At 39.5% G+C, this 20,011-nt stretch overlaps 1 protein-coding gene across 4 annotated transcripts in view; it reads left to right on the top strand.

Moving 5' to 3' along the window:
• The window catches only part of zfhx4 (zinc finger homeobox 4), an 85,334-nt gene extending 66,991 nt beyond the window's left edge, over window positions 1-18,343 (top strand). For 3 of the 4 annotated variants that reach the window (XM_087309548.1, XM_087309546.1, XM_087309547.1), the window contains 6 exons: window positions 2,698-2,814; window positions 7,062-7,195; window positions 7,612-7,812; window positions 8,132-8,249; window positions 8,374-13,605; window positions 13,987-18,343. In XM_087309548.1, the coding sequence (XP_087165674.1) occupies window positions 2,698-2,814; window positions 7,062-7,195; window positions 7,612-7,812; window positions 8,132-8,249; window positions 8,374-13,605; window positions 13,987-15,485 (7,301 nt within the window). In that variant the 3' untranslated portion in view covers window positions 15,486-18,343. The remainder of the gene's footprint in view (window positions 1-2,697; window positions 2,815-7,061; window positions 7,196-7,611; window positions 7,813-8,131; window positions 8,250-8,373; window positions 13,606-13,986) is intronic. The other variant, XM_087309549.1, reaches the window with a different exon arrangement.
• The last annotated feature ends 1,668 nt before the right edge of the window (window positions 18,344-20,011 follow it).

Below are 20,011 nucleotides of genomic sequence, written 5' to 3'. Positions count from 1 at the left end.
GACGCTGGCTTTAGTTCCGTCCAGAGCCTCTTTGCCTCCCAATATCACCTCCCCCCCACAAAATTCACCCCCAAATCTGGAGGTGAGGATCAGAGAGCAAGAAACACATTGTATGCTATGCTCATACTGTAGTGCATGCAAAGTAGTAGATACCGCTGAAATCAGAATTATTAAACCTCCTTTGATTTTTTTTTCTTTTGAAATATTTCCCAAATGATGTTTTGAAGGAAAAAAATGAAGGAAATTTTTAAAGTATGTTTGATAATATTTTTTTCTTCCGGAGAAAGTCTTATTTGTTTTATTTTGGCTATAATAAAAGCAGTTAAATTTTTTTAAAAAACATTTTAAGGTCAATATTATTAGTCCCTTTAAGCTATATATTTTTTCGATAGTCTACAAAACAAACCATCGTTATACAATAACATGCCTATTTACCCTAACCTGCCAAGTTAACCTAATTAACCTAGTTAAGCTAGATTAAAAATATCTAGTCAAATATTATTTATTGTCATCATGTCAAAGATAAAATAAATCAGATATCAGAGATGAGTTATTAAAAATATTATGTTAACAAATGTGTTGAAAAAAAATTTCCTCGATTAAACAGAACTTGGGGAAAAAATGAACAGAGGGCTAATAATTCAGAGGGTTTAATAATTTGGACTTTAGCTGTATATCTGACACATGAACTAGTGGTAGGAACATTTAAATGATCCAATATTTCATTTAACCCTAAAAATCAAATATTAAAATTTATATTTATTCAAATTGAAAAAGATTTATTATATGGCCAGCTGATTGACTGATAATATTTATTTAGTGATTTAAAAAAAGAAGATCATCTTTTAGCACAGTACATTATTGTGTCAGACAAAATATTAAATGTACGATGATAACACGACACGGAGGTAAATACATTGCTTCATGTCAGTCAACTCTATTCACCTTCTTTTTCAGCCATTTGAATCTTTTTAGTTTCAGACTTCGGGTCTCATTTACTTCCATTCATTTTCAGATGTATAAACAGCTTGACTATATATTTTTTAAGTTAAGTGGTTTTAAACAATTTTTGGGGGCTGAATTTAAACAAACAAATTAAGTTGAACATTACTAAATGTAACTTGTTTGTTTAAACTCCACCTATATAAATTGTTTGCAACAATTTAGCAGAAATCCTATTTTCAGTGTGGTTTGACCGTTTCTGTTGTTTATTATTACAAGTCATTTCTCCCGTAGACAACTGAATCACAAGTTCTAAAACAATCACAAAAATGAGCAAATTTCCGCATTACAGAACAAGGTCAATAACTGCCAATAACTGACAACATGGAAGGAATTCCAATTATGCAGAAATAGTTAATCTAATTATTTCTAATTGTGTTTATAATTTTTAAAATTAAAAATCATAATTATTGTTATTAATAATTACGTTAGCTTTAATTTTTCTGTATTATATATATAAAAAAACTAAATATTTATGGAAAAGGAAGCCCAGCTTGCTTCCTTAAGCACAAGTGCTGCAAATGATGGCATTTATTTTTGTAGAAATGCAGTCTGTACATCTAAAGACAGCCCCCAACTGTCTTAGACACACATGCACGCATGCACACGCACACACACACACACACACACACACACACACACACACACACACACACACACAGACAGTGCCTTTGTTGCAGGATGTATTAGAGCACACCGTCACCGCATGTGCGCCAAAATAGCAATTTTTGCAGCCGGCTGCCAGCAGTGACAGGAGATATTTCATCCTGTTGTCAGAATATTATTAATAAAACATCAGGACTAGAGTGCAGCACAATTTTTCCTTTCAATCACTCCCAGCATCTGCCATGAAAATTTCATGCTGTATATAATTTCCACTTAATGTATTGCACTTAAAACGTCGGTGCCAGCAGCGTGTGGGGAGTTTTAAAGGGTTAATTATATCATGTATCTGCAGAATCGGGGAGCCTCTGCTTACCAAACAATGACTTGAGTGATTGTATGCAAATATACCGGTGACCTTTTTGCCTCCCCGTGGTCAATTTATATGGTTATTAAGGTTTTATAAAATGGATGAGCGCAGCACTTTGAGCGCCATTTTCCTGCCTCATGTTGTCCTAATTTATTTCATTTCTCGCGGGGTCTTCCAAAATATGTTTATTTCTCCGTCTCACTCTCTCTCTCTCTCTTGATTTCTCTCTCTCTCTCTTTCTTTCTTCCCCCGTCGTGTGCCGTGTGATGGAAGCTGCATGGGGTGGAGGGGGAAAGACAGGAGTGGTTATCTGGCATTACTCAGCCTGCTAAAAATTCATTAAAATGTGACATCAGCGCAGTGAGAGACAAATGCTCTCTGGATGAAAGGGAACAGTAGGCCTTTCAGGGATTAGAGGCGCACGGCCTCGACCTATCACCTAACAGCATAAACAGATTAATCCACTGGCAGTGCTGCAAAGATACACAGAATTATTAAACACGAGGGGGGGCGACGGGGATGGTTGAGCCTACAGAAACATTTCCATGTAATCTGCCCAGTGCTAACAATCTGAAGAGGTGTGAAGAACATTGTCCCAGGTTTAATGAAACCAGAAGCACCGGTGGTATATTTTGTGTATGCACACACACACACACACACACACACACAGTCGGCATAACCTCTAGTGGGTAACCAAGTGCCCTTCCTGTGTTCAATTGTAGAAGAACCAGGTGAAGACAGCGAGGAATTCCCACAAGCCTCCTCATTGGCCGCAGCCGAGGACAAAGACACGAGCAAGAGGGACGCCATAGAAGGCAAGACCACAGAGAAGGACTCCAGTAAGACCTTTAGTTTTGGTCTTTTATTTCCTGGTACCCCTATCTCCAGTGTCACTAACACCCAACCTGTTTTGCTCCTCTGTTCTCTTCCAATGGGGCTTTTCCTGCTAATAACAGCTGCATGTGTGGGTTGCATGTGAATGCTATCAGTAGCCTCCCGCTGACCCATTTTAATCATAGCCATCTGATGGCAGAGATGTGGATAAAGGCAAAGAATATTCGGCAGTGGCCAGCGAGATTATTTTTTTTAATCAAATCAGTTTTTTGCGCTTGTAATTTTTAAGCTCCTTTCATTAATCTTTGCTGTTCTTACGATTCCTCTGATGACATATTAATTTTGTATAAGCGTGGGATTAGATAGTGCTGCAAGTGTGTCGTTTTCTAACCCTTCTTTAAAAAAAAAAAGAAAAAGAAGTAATAATAATAATAATTCTGCCGACGCACCACCTATCAGAGCTCATTGTCCTCGAACTGCAGATCTGCATACAAGTCTGACTGGTAGCACATTAGCAAGGGCAACAATCCTTACAAAACAGTGTTGTGTTGAGATCAGGAAACAGCCCCTGGAGCTAGCATCTGGCATCACTACCTAGGGCTCTGTTATATTTGATTTGCCAAATAAGAATTCATATGTGCTTTTTTATGTATGAGATGGAAATATATGGTCGAAATGAATATTACATTAGGCGTCTTTTCATGCACACCATACCTAGCTACATAATGTTGGGTTCAATGGAGCAGAGGAAATGCTGAAACAGGACAGAGCCTATTAGTTTAGCCAGTCGTTTATCTTTTATCCATATAGCCGTGACAGGCTTGTCTGAGGCAGCTCGTACTCAATGCATTTACATGACCTATTACATGCGCCGTCATTTAACGCTGCGGCCCAGATGCAGATCTCACTTCTTAAACCTTAATGTGAATATATGCATGCTAACTTTCTTTTCAGGCTGCTGTGTTCAAATTGAAATTAGGAAATATACATCTCCACATTTTTTGTTTGTTTGTTTGTTTGTTTGCTTTTCTAATCCATTACTTTGAGGAGCCGTCAAAATGGGTTTTAGGGGTTGCTCTGTTGAACCCATATGTTTAATGTGTTTTCCGCCCAATCCCTAATGTGGCTTGGAATATAAACCACCAGGCTCCTGCATATTAAAGAGAGATATACACAATATTCATCTTCTCAGGCAACGTTTCTCAAAACAGCACATTTACTTTGTCGTTTTAATCTAGTGTCACTGTGGATTAATTATAATCCAAATTGCATTTTCCATGCAAATGTCTTAATCTGGATCAACTCCAGATTACTTTGTGCTCTGTTTAGATGTAGCATGGTGGCATGTCACTGTGTTGGCTTCAGGGGTAAAGAGATAATTCCGCAAACACAAGCAAAGATGAAAATTAGCTGTCATTACTACTAAGAACATTTCTGCATACCTGCTGCAAATTAGCAAGGAGATTAAATATTGTTCTCAGATCAGCTTCTTATGAAATTTAAAATAATGCAGCTGAATTAAATAAAACGCAAGACAGATCAAATTCTGCATATTTACCATCAGCATTTGCATGTTTGTTGAGCGTTTATTCAATTTCTGTCTATCTAGATATTAGATTAAAATAAATTAAAAGTATTTGCATATTTCATTGAAGCCCTGCAGCTAGGATTTCAGTTGCTGACTTAATCGATTCGGAAATTCTTGTAGGATGTGCCAAATATGACATCCGTCGGTTTACGCCTTGTCTGAAGTGCGATGGCAAAGCTGATGGACTCGAATGCCTTTTTTTTTTTTCCACGAGAGGAAAAAGAAAGCATGGCTGCACTGTGCGAGCTGAGAATTTAGAGTGTGGTATTCAAATGTTATCTGCTGAACTGTAGGTCACACTAATGCGCAACCTTAACCTCTTGTCCTTGTAAATCACTAAAGTTCCCTGAGCGTCCCAGGGTCCTGCTTTATTTATTGCCCTGTCACCTCAGCCAGACTGGCTGGACTGAAGACCAGTAAATTGAATAGTAAATTTATGACTCCTTTATCAAGCAAGTCCAGTGTAATTGGCATTTGCAGGGGAAGACATTCTGAAGAAAAAAAAATTGCTAGTCATATATAAGCGGCCTGTAGTATTTTTGCAAAAAAAAGAAGAAAAGAGGCGCTTTGAGATATTAACAGGACTCAAAATGGTCTTTGAGATCAAATAGATCACATTAGAGAGATATCTGTTTGTTTGAATTATCAGTTGTGTTTAAAGAAGCCTTGCGTAGGTTGCATGATTTAAAAAGAAAAAACATTGACAGTTGTAAATAAAGATGGGTGGCCAGTCTGTGGCTCTGGTCCCTGTAATGCAAACAGCTTGACTGTCATAAATCACCGTTTGATTTATCTAATCAAGCAAGGTCCTGCTTCTCAAAGACATTTGTCATTCGGATGGGAAGGGGGGCTGTGGTGTCACAATTATTTTCTCTATTGCTTCATTGCACTGCGTGTGTGTCTGTAGACAAAGAAAAAAGGGCATTCTCATTTAGTGTGGGGTACACACACACACACTACACAAAGAGCCAAGCCATTGAGACACAATTCTACATGAAGACTGTTAAAAAATCATTTCATACCAATTGGTATGTTAAAATAACTTGATAGTTAATTTAGCTGACAACACGTCAAAGCAGAAACAGAGCCTGTGTTTGCAAGTGTTCGGTTCTACAAAGGCTTTACTTCATATTTCTTTCCTCGTTTCCTTTCCTGTTTCTAGTCTATCTGCAACCCCCTTTGAATGTTTCTGAAAGCAGAGTGTTGATTATGAAAATAAATCATATAGATGGATCCTCATGTAGAACAGATTAGCCCCCAGACCATACATTTACATTCAGTATGATGGCAATCAATGGAAGGGGCCTCATTGCATTGTGAAATGATTTTGCACCCAGTTGTCCAGGAGTCGCCTCCTCACCCGGGAAATAATTTAGTTGCAGATTGACTGGAAGATGGCGAAAATTGAAAGTTAAAATTAGAAATCCTCGTAATAAACAGAGGGGGGAGAAAAAAGGTCAGATGATGCGGTACAGCAATGAGATTGGGGAGCCTCGCAAATGAGGTTTTCTGTTTGTCATGAAATGCATGTGACGTCCCCCCGCCCCCCCTTAACGCAGCAGCGACATCAAGGCTAGGAGAGAAAAAAAACAGATTACCTAGCTATTTGAGACTGCAGACCATACTCTTGATACTCTTGGAAATTTGTATTGTGCCCTTGTGCTTTTTCCCCTTTTTGTGTCACTTTCTTTGGCAGGTTAATATGTCAGGCTCCTGATATGTAAGACCACAATAAAATAAGCCCGACGTCTTGTAATGCCAAGAATTAAAATGCATGAACATGCAGCAGATATTGAAATACTTAAAATAAATAGAGAGCAGAAAAAAACACTCGCTCCTTTTTTTCCAAACATCTTTTTCAGCATCCATTTTCGATGACTGCTTTGCTAAGCTTTGATTCATAAGAGTAATACACACATTTAGCCTAGAGTGACCAGATTAAAGCGAAGAACAGCAAGCAGGGCTTTCTTTGTGCACTGCATATGCAGCGAGAGGATAAATTGCATTGACTGAGGAGGCTGGGACACTCTGTATCTGAGGATACAGGGGTAATGAAAGATTTATCACTCTGTGCAGCATACTCTAAATACAACTGGGGGCTGATTTGCTGAATTGAGCTCAGCCGAAATGGAAATAACATGGCAACCCCCTCTAATACAGAGCGTGAGGCTTGGTTATTCAGGGGCGATGCAGGGAATGGTGATTTGACTGTCTGTATCCCCCAAATGAACTGCATAATGGTACTGTGACCTGCGATGCAATAACAATGAATTCGAACCTCTATTTATTTGTGAATATCTTCATTGGGTTGCTTTTGTGCATTAGATATAGTGATATAGATTTTTTTTGCTGGATCCTCTAAGTATTCATGCTCAAAATCAATACACACAATTTGTCTGTGGTGTAATTCAATTTAAATTTGTCGTTATTTTGTGTGTTTTTTTGTCATAAATATCACATCCATTTTATTTGCTAAATAATATCTTATAATTGGAGAAGCCCCAATAACCTTTTATCAGATCTACATTCCTAGAAATAAGCTCATTTTACCCAAATGTGGTGTTTTATTAAAGTGAGGGTCCTTGTACCTCTGTCAGGAGATTTTCAGCATCAGGAGTCCAGAATAAGCTTGTGACAGAAGATATCCTATCTGTTTGTTCACAGGAATTAATACACTGGCTAAGGAAACCCTGGGGATTGCTACAGCAGGGAAGCAGTCGCTTCAGCAGGAGAAAGAAAATGACACTCCACCCAAGAGGCCTAAATCAGCTGAAGAGAAGACGCTGTCCAATGAGCAGGTTAGTTACTCTGATCTCTTTGAGGGAAAAAAGGGTCTTGATAACAAGTCTGAGCCCTTTTCTGTAAAGAAATTCAATTCCAGCATCACATTATTTTAATTTTATTTCTTTTCTTTGTTAAAAATAAATTATAAAGCGTACAGGACATACTGAACCAGGTCTGAAAGGGCCACATTAAAACATGTAGCGAGAAGTTTAAACATACTGCACTATAAGTAGCAAAAATAGGTAGCGTAAGCTAAAATAGCTTTCGTCAACATCATTTTTAATCTTCTGATTACAAATTCCAGGCATTCATTTGCTTGCTTACTTGATTAGATTTTTAATTAAGTTACGTGAAATGAAAACCTAAGTTGCAGCATGACTCATGGTCATTCTGAGCAGTGTTATGATATGATAAACTCTTGTCTTTTCAGGTGCAGCAATGCCCATATTGTAATTACAGTAATAAGGATGCAAACCGTTTACAGCTGCACATCATGTCCCAGCATTCTATGCAGCCGGTCATCAGCTGCCCCTTGTGTCAGGATGTTCTCAGCAACAAGATTCACTTGCAGCTGCATCTCACCCACCTTCATAGCGTGGCTCCTGACTGTGTGGAGAAGCTACTTATGACAGTATGTGAAGCATTTATTAATTTTCTATTAACATAAAATATAGTAATATAAGCTGTCTGCATTACTCACTAGATCTTATTCTGGCAGGGTTCGCACAAATATGCATTTCACAGGCCTAGCATATTCTCCAAAGATTATGTTATGAACTTAAAAATTCTCCTCTTACAATCAGAAAACAGCAGTTTTGAAAATGATTTTAAAGTCTCTGTATCTCAACTTATTTTAAAGCTTAACTTTCTAAATTAATACATTTTTTGTAAATGTTTTTTTTTTATTGTTTAGCACAGATGCAATATGATTTATATGTGTTTTTCTTCAGGTTGCAGGTCCAGATCTTCCAGTGCCCAGTTCCTTGCTGTCTGCATCATTACAAGACAAAGTCCCATCCCTGATGGATACTTCAGCTGTTAACCCAGAGGGATCTGGAAAAACCATGGGTAAGCACATGCAGCCACAGTGTCATCTGAAATGTATGAACCACATCACAGATTTTTCTTTAGAAATAACAATTATCGTTTATAAATGAAAATTCTGAAATATTTTTATTCTGAACTTTAACAGGTAACAGCTCTAAGGATTTGAAAAACGGTACAGGTCAAGACAAAAGTGAGGTTGACCTTACCAGTGAGGAACTGAAACCACTAAAGGAGGCTGCTGAGGCTCCTGATTGGAAGAAAGCAAGTGGGCAAGATAGGAAGAGCCCAGACGCCTTGCAGGAGCACCTTAGCGATCTGCAAAAGCGGCAGCAGCTCTCAGTCTCTGATCGCCACGTCTACAAATACCGCTGCAACCATTGCAGCCTGGCTTTCAAGACTATGCAGAAGCTTGAGATACATTCCCAGTACCATGCCATCCGTGCAGCCACCATGTGCACTTTGTGCCAACGCAGCTTCAGGACATTCCTTGCCCTCCGAAAGCATCTGGAGACTGGTCACCCGGAGCTGACTGAAGCCGAAGTGCAGCAACTTTGTGGAAACCTGCCCCTAAATGGTGACATTTCTGAGAGCGAAATGCGGGCCCTGGAGGAGGCACAAGCCTTTGAGAATGAGCTAGACAAGGATGAGGAGCTTGACCAAGAAGGAAAGGCCAGTCCAACTGGAAGTGACAGCAGCTCTTTGCTTGATGACATGGGCTCAGAGCCAAAGCGGACCTTACCTTTTAGGAAAGGCCCAAATTTCACCATGGAAAAGTTTTTAGACCCTTCACGTCCATACAAATGCACAGTATGCAAAGAGTCCTTCACCCAAAAGAACATCCTCCTTGTTCACTATAATTCCGTCTCACATTTGCATAAGCTAAAGAAAGTCATCCAAGAGGCCTCAAGCCCAGTTCCCCAGGAGACCAGCAACAATGTTGACAACAAACCATACAAATGCAATATCTGCAATGTTGCTTACAGCCAAAGCTCAACCCTGGAGATTCACATGAGGTCTGTACTTCATCAAACTAAAGCACGCACCGCCAAATTAGAGACTAGTACCAGTACTGGGAGTGGAAGCAGTGGAAGTACTTCATCTAAAAGCCCTGTTCCACCCAATCACGGAAACACTGATTCTGCAAGTGCTGCACCAGTATCCACTAACAAAGAAAACACTGTAGATGCCAAAGAAGTTACCATGAAGCAAACTACTGAACACATACCTGTGCAGCCCAACCACCCACCAACCCAGTCACCAGCACAGCTTCAGATGCAACTACAGCATGAACTCCAACAGCAAGCTGCTTTCTTTCAGCCACAGTTTCTGAACCCAGCTTTCTTTCCGCACTTCCCTATGACACCAGAAGCACTACTGCAATTCCAGCAGCCCCAGTTCCTCTTCCCATTTTACATTCCTGGTGCTGAATTTAACATCAGCCCCGAGCTTGCATTGCATTCAGCTGCATTTGGGATGCCTGGAATGACAGGATCATTCCTTGAAGACCTGAAGCAGCAGATGCAGCAACAACATCAGCTGGGCCAACAGCAACAGCTTCAGCTTTCTCAGCAGCAAGCTCAACAGCAGGCCTCCCAGTCTCAAATGCAGCAGCAGAAAGTACAGCAGCAGAGTCACAAGCCTAAAACTGAGTCCAACCACAATGTCCTCTCTGAGATTCAAATGTCCAGAGATGCCGAAGAGCACCTAGAAAAGCAGGAAGGCAAAGCAAAGCAGGACACAGCTAATGAAAATGATAATGGGAAAGATGCTAAAGATAACAGAAAGCCAAAATTTTCAGAACCTCTGATTCCTCCACCACGCATCATCTCAGGAGCTAGAGGCAATGCTGCAAAAGCATTACTAGAGAACTTTGGCTTTGAATTGGTAATTCAATACAATGAGAATAGACAGAAAAGCCAGAAAAAGAACAGAGAGGATGAGTTAACTGACAAACTGGAGTGTGGGCTATGTGGAAAATTATTCTCCAACATGCTTATTCTCAAAAGCCATCAAGAACATATCCATGGCCAGTTCTTTCCATATGTGGAGTTGGAGAAGTTTGCACAGCAGTACAGGGAAGCATATGACAAGCTGTACCCCATTAACCCAGCATCTCCAGAAACTCCCCCTCCACCTCCACCACCACCACCACCACCTCCTCCTCCTGCCTCTTTGAATACTCTCCCTGCTAATGCATCTGTAGGTAAATCGCAGACACCATCGCCAGCACCTATACAAACTCCTCAGCAAGCCCCTCAACCTCCCCCTCCACCACCACCTCCACCACCAACTGCACCTCCTCAAGTGCATCTCCCTGTTTCTCTTGACATGCCAATTTTCCCACCATTGATGATGCAATCAGTGCAACACCCTGGGCTACCCCCACAGCTTGCGCTGCAGCTTCCAACAATGGACTCTTTATCTTCTGACCTCACACAGTTATGTCAACAGCAACTGGGACTGGATCCAAACTTCCTGCGGCAGTCTCAGTTCAAGCGTCCTCGCACCAGAATCACAGATGATCAGCTAAAAATTCTCCGTGCTCATTTTGATATCAATAATTCTCCCAACGAAGAGCAGATTCAAGAAATGGCAGACAAGTCTGGCCTTCCACAAAAAGTCATAAAGCACTGGTTCCGCAATACACTCTTTAAAGAACGTCAAAGAAGCAAAGATTCCCCTTACAATTTCAACATTCCACCCATGACCACACTGGAGGATATCAGACTTGAATCCCAAGTAAACTTGCTGGAGTACACCAGAATTGATTCTGCTTCGAACAAAAGGTCATCAAGAACACGTTTCACAGATTATCAACTGCGAGTACTCCAAGATTTCTTTGATACCAATGCTTATCCTAAGGATGATGAAATTGAGCAGCTCTCCACGGTACTCAACCTGCCAACACGAGTGATTGTGGTGTGGTTCCAAAATGCCAGACAAAAGGCCCGCAAGACCTATGAGAACCAAGCGGATACAAAAGAAAGCGAAAAGAAAGAACTAACAAATGAACGATACATTAGGACCAACAACATGCAGTACCAATGTAAGAAATGCAGTGTAATTTTCCCTCGAATCTTTGACCTGATTACTCACCAGAAAAAGCTGTGCTATAAAGATGAGGATGATGAGGCGGGAGATGAACACATCTTAGAAGATTTTTCAGAGAACAATGAACAAAGTTTAGCAAAGCCAATGGAGGCGGCAAAACAGTCTTTTGTGACAGCAAGCAGCTCTGGCTCCAGCTCTCCATTAATGCCTTCCCCCCGACCTGATATAGGGAAAACCTCACCAAAACCTGAGCTTCTTAATGAAAAGAGTAAATTGGGAGAGACTGCCCCTTTACAAACACCTAAGAACCCAAATGAGTTAAAACCTTCTAAAGCTTCAACCCCACAGCCTCTATCACAAAAAGTACCTCAACCACAGTTGTCAAGACCCCATTCCCAGCCACAGTCTACTCCAGTCCCATCAAGTCCTCTTTCACTTGCACTGTCTTCTCTAAACAATAGCCTACCACCACAAATGTTACAGTACCACTGTGAGCAGTGTAAAATAGCTTTCCCAACAGTAGAGCTTTGGCAGGAGCACCAACACATGCATTTTCTGGCTGCCCAAAACCAATTCCTGCATTCACAATTTTTAGAAAGGCCACTGGATATGCCCTATATGATCTTTGATCCAAACAACCCTCTTATGACTGGTCAACTTCTGTCTGGAGCCCTCTCCCAGATACCAACTGCAAGCAACTCTGGTCTTACCATGAACTCTAATTCTTTAAAACGGAAATTAGATGAAAAAGAGGATGGGTCTCATGAAAAAGATGGCCTTAACAGTGCAGAAGATCAGCACAGAGATAAACGTCTTAGGACAACCATTACTCCAGAGCAACTTGAGATCCTCTATGATAAATATTTACTTGATTCAAACCCAACTAGAAAGATGTTAGATCACATTGCTCATGAAGTTGGCCTCAAAAAAAGAGTTGTCCAAGTCTGGTTTCAAAACACCCGAGCCAGAGAGAGGAAAGGACAATTTAGAGCAGTTGGGCCCTCCCAGACTCACAAAAAGTGTCCCTTTTGCAGGGCATTGTTCAAGGCCAAGTCAGCTCTTGATAGCCACATTCGCTCAAGACACTGGCATGAGGCAAAGCAGGCAGGCTTTAGTTTGCCCCCAAGTCCAATGATGCCTCAAGATGATGAAGGTCAAAGTCCCCATAAGTACAGTTTTTCTGACTACTTACAGATGCCCACAAAGATTGAAATGAATGAAAATGAGCCTCCAACTGCATCTTCAACTCCAGTTAAACCTTCTGAGACGCTCTTTAAAAACTTTTTGAACATACCATCCTTGAAAGCAGAACATAGTGATGAACTTGAGGCACTTAACATGAGCTCTGCAGAGGCATCTTTTGATACTAACAAAATGGACTTTGATGAGACATCCTCTATTAACACAGCTGTGAGTGATGCTACAACTGGAGATGAGACCAACAATGAGGTTGAGAATCTCACAATAAATGGAAGTGAGAAAATGATTGAGAACAAATCAAACCAAGCACAAACCTCTGATATGAATGAGGATAGATTCCCTTTCAACATGGTTAGCCCAGCATTAAGTTTCTCTGGTAAAGACAGTGACTATTTCAATTACAGAGATGATGACTTCGATGATAATGCAGACAGGAGCGAGACTTCAAGTCTGGCTGATCCAAGTTCACCCAGTCCGTTTGGAAGTACAAATCCATTTAAGTCTTCAAAAGCTGGTGGAGAGAGACCAGGTCACAAACGTTTTAGAACCCAAATGAGCAACCTACAGCTTAAAGTCCTAAAAGCTTGCTTCAGTGACTACCGCACACCTACTATGCAAGAGTGTGAAATGCTGGGCAATGAAATAGGACTCCCAAAACGTGTTGTGCAAGTTTGGTTTCAGAATGCCCGTGCTAAAGAAAAAAAGTTTAAAATAAACATTGGAAAGCCATTCATGATAAGCCAAGGCTCCCCAGATGGACCAAGGCCTGAGTGTACATTATGTGGAGTAAAGTATACAGCCAGACTTTCGATCCGTGATCATATCTTTTCAAAGCAGCACATTGCAAAAGTGCAGGAAACCCTGGGCAACCAGGTTGATCGAGAAAAAGACTATCTAGCACCTACCACTGTCCGCCAGCTTATGGCTCAACAAGAACTTGACCGTTTAAAGAAGGCAACCGATGTACTCAACTTGCCAGCCCAGCAGCAGCCAGCAGTGGACAATAATGCACTTCATGGCCTTAGCCTGCCAACTGCCTACCCGGGAATATCTGGTCTCCCACCAGTGCTTCTACCTGGTGTGAACGGGCCATCCTCCCTTCCAGGTTTCCCACCAAATACACCTGGTGAGTTAGTATGACAAAAACACAGCGCAGTAGCTTAAAGAACAATTAATGCATCAAATGCAATTAGTGCTACTGCCCCATTTGCTTCCTTTTGAAGGACTGTGATGTTTATTGATTCATTATGACATTTTAATGCATGCATTAACTATAACAACTTGGAATACTTTGATTTTGTCTGTAAAGTTCAGTTGCTTGTGTTGTTTTTATTGTTTATTTTTTCCTTCTTTTTGTTGTAACCCTCTTTTGATAAAGTTCTTGTAACAGTTTTGATCCATAACAAGATAATATAGGCAAAGCCCCAAAATAATGTCTTGAGAAAGAAATTAGGAATGATTCTGCAGTCAATCATATTTCAATATTTTCTATACTACTGTATTTCAGCTTTAGCGTCTCCTGGTGCTGGCATGCTTGGGTTCCCTACTCCAGCCACCCCTTCTCCTGCCATGTCTCTCAGCAGTACCCCAACCAAGACTCTTCTTCAGACTCCTCCTCCTCCTCCTCCTCCTCAACCCTCCGCACTTCCTCTTCCTCCCACTCCTTTGGCAGCAAATCAGACTGAGCAGCACATAAAAGAATCTGAGAAAGACAAGAAGTTAGAGAAGCCCAAGGTGAAAGAAAGAGAAGCTGACACTGCCCGTCCCGAGACACCAATTGTGAAGAAAAAGGAAAAGCCCTCGCCGCCACTTTCAATGCTAGGAAAATTGGGAAGTGAGGGTCAGATGGACCCAGCACAACTGCAAGCACTTCAGAATGCCATTGCTGGTGACCCTGGCTCCTTCTTAGGGGGACAGTTCTTGCCTTATTTCATCCCTGGCTTTGCATCTTGCTTCTCACCCCAACTTCCTGGCGGAGTGCAGGGGGGATACTTCCCTCCTCTGTGTGGAATGGAAAACCTGTTCCCGTACGGCCCTGCGATGCCTCAGGCTATTGCTGGGCTTTCTCCAACTGCCCTGCTGCAGCAGTACCAACAGTACCAGCAGTCCCTCCAGGATTCCTTACAGAAGCAGCAGCATCAGCAGCAGCAGCAGCAGAAACAAAGTGAGCCGCAGCGGAAAACCCCTGCCCCTATGAAGTCAACGAGTGCGCAGAGCAATTCTCTCAAACCAAAAGAGACTGTCGAAACTAAGGATGATAAAGGCTCTTCAACAGAAAGCACAAACGAAGAACCCCAAACCAATACCAAAAGTTCAGGCTTTCCAGATGCGTTTATCGTTCCATCTATCAAACATGAGTTTATATGCAGAAAGTGCCAGATGATTTTTGCTGATGAAGACTCAGCAGCTCGCCACCAGAAGTCCTTCTGTTACTTTGGTCACCCTTTTATTGATCCGCAAGAGACAGTGCTTCGCAAGGCTGTGAGCAAATACAATTGCATAGCCTGCAACGTGTCCGTCAGCGGGAATGAAGCACTTGGCCAACACCTTCAGTCGAGCTTGCACAAAGAGAAAACAATCAAACAAGCAATGAGAAATGCCAAAGAGCATGCTAGATTATTACCTCACTCAGTCTGCTCCCCTAATCCTAACACCACATCTACCTCGCAGTCTGCAGCTTCTTCTAATAACACCTTGCCTCATCTCTCTCACTTGTCCATGAAGTCCTGGCCAAATATTCTTTTCCAGGCCTCAGCCAGGAAAGCTGCTTCCTGCCCATCTGCTTCTCCTCCTCCCCTTTCCTTGCCTTCAACGGTTACCTCAACTTCGTGCAGCACCTCAGGGGTTCAAACCTCACTACCCACCGAAAGTTGTTCAGACGAGTCTGACAGTGAGTTAAGCCAGAAGCTGGATGACTTAGATAACGCGTTGGAAGCCAAGGCTAAGGCAGCGTCCGGCCTAGATGGCAATTTCAGTAGTATGAGAATGGATATGTTCAGTGTGTAGGAGTGAAAAACGGATCCCTTGCTTAAACGAAAAAAAAAAGACTTTTAACTGCAGTTCCAAAGTTTCTCTAACCCAAAAAATTACAGTACCAAAAGATTGACTCAGGATTGTTTTTCCCATATTGATATGCTGGCAAGAAAATGATTGATTTTTGTTATGGACAGAACTGTTGCAGATGCTTGACTGAGCTTATATTGTATACAAAAACAAGGAATAGGAAAACTCACAAGTTCTTTTGGAGCTTGATTCAAGCCAAAAATTCTCACGATAGCAAATTGCACCTCAGCTGGATTGATTTCCAAATGCTAGCATGTACTGTATGGGATAATGATCCAGAACTTTCAAAGAGAGTTTCTCTTAGTTTAGTTAGGTGTAATTCAGTAGCTTTAAATTCTCAGGTCAGAACATAACATTTCTCATTTGTTGAAACAGCGAAGAAGCCTGCTTATAAATGGCTTTTACCAAAACATGTCAAGCTTTATTGGAGGCATTTCCTTGATGTGTGTAGTGTACCAAGAGACAATATAACTGTTACAGGACAACGCGCATATCCTTTTAGTTTGCCCTACGAGAGAGTATGCTTTTACCACTGAGGGAATTTAGAATGGTGAAGTCATGTGTATGCCCCCTGTGTTTGCCAGTTTGTATTGCCACAAGCTGTATTTATATACGACACCCTTTTTTCTTGTAGAATATACTAATAATCTGTGCCAACTCTTACCTTCTTTCTTTTACCTCTCATCACACCCTTTTTCCGAAGAGGTAATAATTCTAGTTTTGATAGACTCTTGAAGATTATGTGAATAGGACTTTTTTTTTTTTCATTTGTGAATTGCTATAATGTTACGGTACTTGCTTGTGTCTGGACTATAGTGCACTTATTTGATTTCTTTTTTTTTTTTCTTTTTTTTTTGAGGTAGGCCATGTCTTAATTTAATAGATATATCAGTTTTATGTGTTTGTTTGTTTGAATTATTATTTCTTTGTAGATCAGCAGCAGATTGATCCTCATTTGTTAGACGTTTCACACCTAACAATCCAGAGACATTTAACAATTGGTGCATCCATGAAAGTAGTACTGTATACTTGAAACTGAAAAAGTGCAAGTTGGACAAAATGTGTTGAAAATGGTCTGAACATTTGCTTCTTTTAAACAAGAAAGCTGCTTTAAAAAAGGGGGGACAAAGCATTTGTTTTATTAAACAACAAAAAAGGTGTTGTTGTTTTTTTTTTTCCTGTACTTCTGTAGAACTGAACACAGTGTTACCCCTATACACTGCCATTTAGTGGATAGGCTGATTCTTCCATTCTACTCTGGGCACTTCTGTTAATGTCATGAACATTTTCCATCATATTTAGTGATACTTGGATTACAAAGTATTATCTTATGACGTTTTGCTGCTACTGTGTAATGTTTTTTTGTTTGTTTTTTTAATCGCTTGCCATACATTTTCAGCTTCCTCCTAGACAGAATACTGATTCGTCATGAATTACATTGCTTTACTGTTTTATTTTATTTGCGTTGTTTTGGCTGTGTAACTTAAAGAATGTGAACGCTGTCAAGGGTGTTTAATTTTTACGAATCACTTTCTGGTTTAATACAGTCGGACAATGTGATTCATTCCAAAGTAACAGAAGGCTTAATGTATGAAAGAAAAAGGCTTGTGAACAAAGAAAGCTAAGCTGTTGTACATATTCGTAGTTGGCTGTGCATGGTACAAATTTATTAATATGAAGAAATGCAAAAATGTATTGCTTTTGGTATTCCTATTCTGAGATGAACAAGTAGCATGTAATGCAACTGTTTGACAGGTTAAATCAAATCATGCTTAAAAATTGTTTCAAACGATGAAATTAAGTAACATTTCATTTGACTTTTTATTGCTGTACAGGTGATTCTTTTATTGTTTGTTCGTTTTTTTCTGTTCAAAGGTAAATGTCAGTTTTTAATTCTCTTTTTGTGGACTTTTTAATGTTCTTATTTGGAATTTTTAATATTTTAATGCTTATTTTAATCCTGAAGACACTTTTTGATTGTGTTTCACAAGAGACGTCTTGGCCTCCTAAGGTGCAATCCTGCCTCTGTCCAAAACATGAGCGACTGTCCTGATTCCAAAGGCTTTTAGAACTCGGCTTTTGCCTTTCCCTGAATGTGGAACAGCATTTATAGACTGAGCTGTCAGCTAACACTGTGTGCTAAGGTGTTAGCCTGGACCAGAATGCTTCCCACACAAAGGAGACTGGTAAAGCAAAAAAAATAAAAATAAGAAAAGACAAAAAAAAAGAAAAAAAAAACGACAAAAAAAGAAAAAGACAAAAAACAAAACAAAACAAAGGATGGTCCAATAATGTAATTGTACATAAATGTTGCAACTGCACAGCAGCCAAAAAACCTTTCTACGGATGGATAGTGTCAAGCATAGGAGGACAGCCTTCTAAAGGTTGATATTAGGATTGTTCTTCTGGATATCAAAGGGATGATCAAGGCGTAATCATATTCTACACAATACGTACTTTCAACGCCTGGGTAACATAGGAAATGCACCCCAAGGTTTTAATAAAAAAAGATGCCCCTATGGCGAAAACTTTAAATAAACTAAACCAAAAATGTTATTGATGTTTTATATATAGAGAGTAGTCTCATTAGTTTTTGTTACTGTAATGTTTGAGGTCTCAGCTGTACCGTATTACGGTAATAACATGGTTTTGAAACTTTTTTTATTTTGTCACAGACCTGTTGTCATAGTTGAAATGACGTTTATTGTAGATGGTATTTGAACAACTTCTTCTGGAAATAGTTCATCAAGTATGTTTGTTGCTCATTGTTGTGATACATTAAAAACTGTATCTGCAAACCACTTCTGAGCCTGGCATCCGTCTCCTTGTTTCTTTACACCTTCACTACACTTTAGCTAGCGCCACATCGCACGTAAAAGGCACAGGAGCTCATCCGCTCCATCCTTAGCCTGAGCTCATGCTGCCAATGAGCTAGAGAAGAGGTCACATTATCCCTAAATCCACACTGAGAACATTTTTAATTTCACATGGTATGCCTTTACATGTTATTTGCTTGTAATCTGGCTTTATCCAGATGCGATGGATTATCTGTAGAAGTGTCAATCTTAAGAGCCTTTCTGCAGGTATTTGTCTAAGCTTCTCCCCTGGAAGAGATAATGGATTATTCTGCAATCTACCAAGCAGATCGCCCAGTTTTTTTTGCTACCTCAGGCAAAAATTTACTTTTTTGTAATCATTTGTAAAACTCACAATAAGGCAAAGTAAAGTCATGTAATTGTGGCAAACTGTATGTAAAAAGTTATAAAACTCCAATGTGTAAATTCTGTAATTTTTTAGTCACCCTCATGTTGTTCCAAAATCTTTTGTGCGAACACAACAAGATATATTTTTATGAATGAAATAAATAATTAAATTTATTTATTTGAGTTTATTTAGGTTTTTTCTTCACCTTTATCCTACTCTACAGGGAGGTTCTAGTAAGTCAGTTTGGTTACTACAAATGAACTACAAACCTTAGAAATGTAAAATTACAGGTGATTTTTTTAATAATGATATACTCTAAACTTATGAAGGATGGTTTTTGTAGCATATCATCTGGCCACTTGCAGGATTGTATAAATCTATTATTATAAATATTATTAATATTGTGCACTGTGCACATAAAACTAGTTACTGGAATAGTTTTAGACAGCTGCTTAGAACGAAGACCCACAATATATATATATATATATATATATATATATATATATATATATATATATATATATATATATATATATATATATATATAGCCTTTGTTTGTTTTATTGTTAAAAGCTAAGTTTTAAGTTTCAATTAAATGGTGAACATGAATAAGATTGTGTTTATATGTACACTTTCACCCGACAATGCAGACTTTGGTGAGCAAATCAGGTCAAAGACAGATTCGGCTTGACTAATGTATTCATAATTGAAGTGCCCTATGTTAAAATTTGATTGTTTATGTTTTTATTGCATTAAGGTATCATTTTAAAAAGTTATATTGCATTAGTTAATACAATTTAAAGTAATGTTTTCTATTTATTTCGTATTATACTTTGGTATATTTGGCCCACGCCTGATATTTACTTTTGGCCCTTCATACGAAAAAGTTTGGACACTCCTGGTGTGTATCTTATGTTACGCTGCAACATAAGTATGAATAGGTGCATTCGGGCTTTGCTTTTTTTTATCCAATTGTATTTCTATAATGTTTCATGAGCTTAAATTAGGTCAGTCTTCTTGACGTACAAATGTAAATGCTTCTGTTCATTTTGAAGCAGCAGAGTTCAAGCTGAACATATTTTTAAAAGAAAATGACAAATTTTGCTTAAAAAAGGACAGAAATCTCAGATTTCACAAAAAAAAGAAAATTTGTTCGTAAAATCAACAAAGCTTTATGGTTTTGGAACAACATGAGGATCAGTAAATGGTGAGAGAAATTTGATTCTGTAGCGATCTAATTAATTAACTTGATTAAAAATAATACT

The sequence above is a fragment of the Danio rerio genome, chromosome 24, assembly GCF_052040795.2.
Source record: "Danio rerio strain M-AB ecotype USA chromosome 24, GRCz13ab, whole genome shotgun sequence".
NCBI classification, from domain to species: domain Eukaryota; kingdom Metazoa; phylum Chordata; class Actinopteri; order Cypriniformes; family Danionidae; genus Danio; species Danio rerio.
This window is presented reverse-complemented; position numbering and strand designations above follow the sequence as displayed.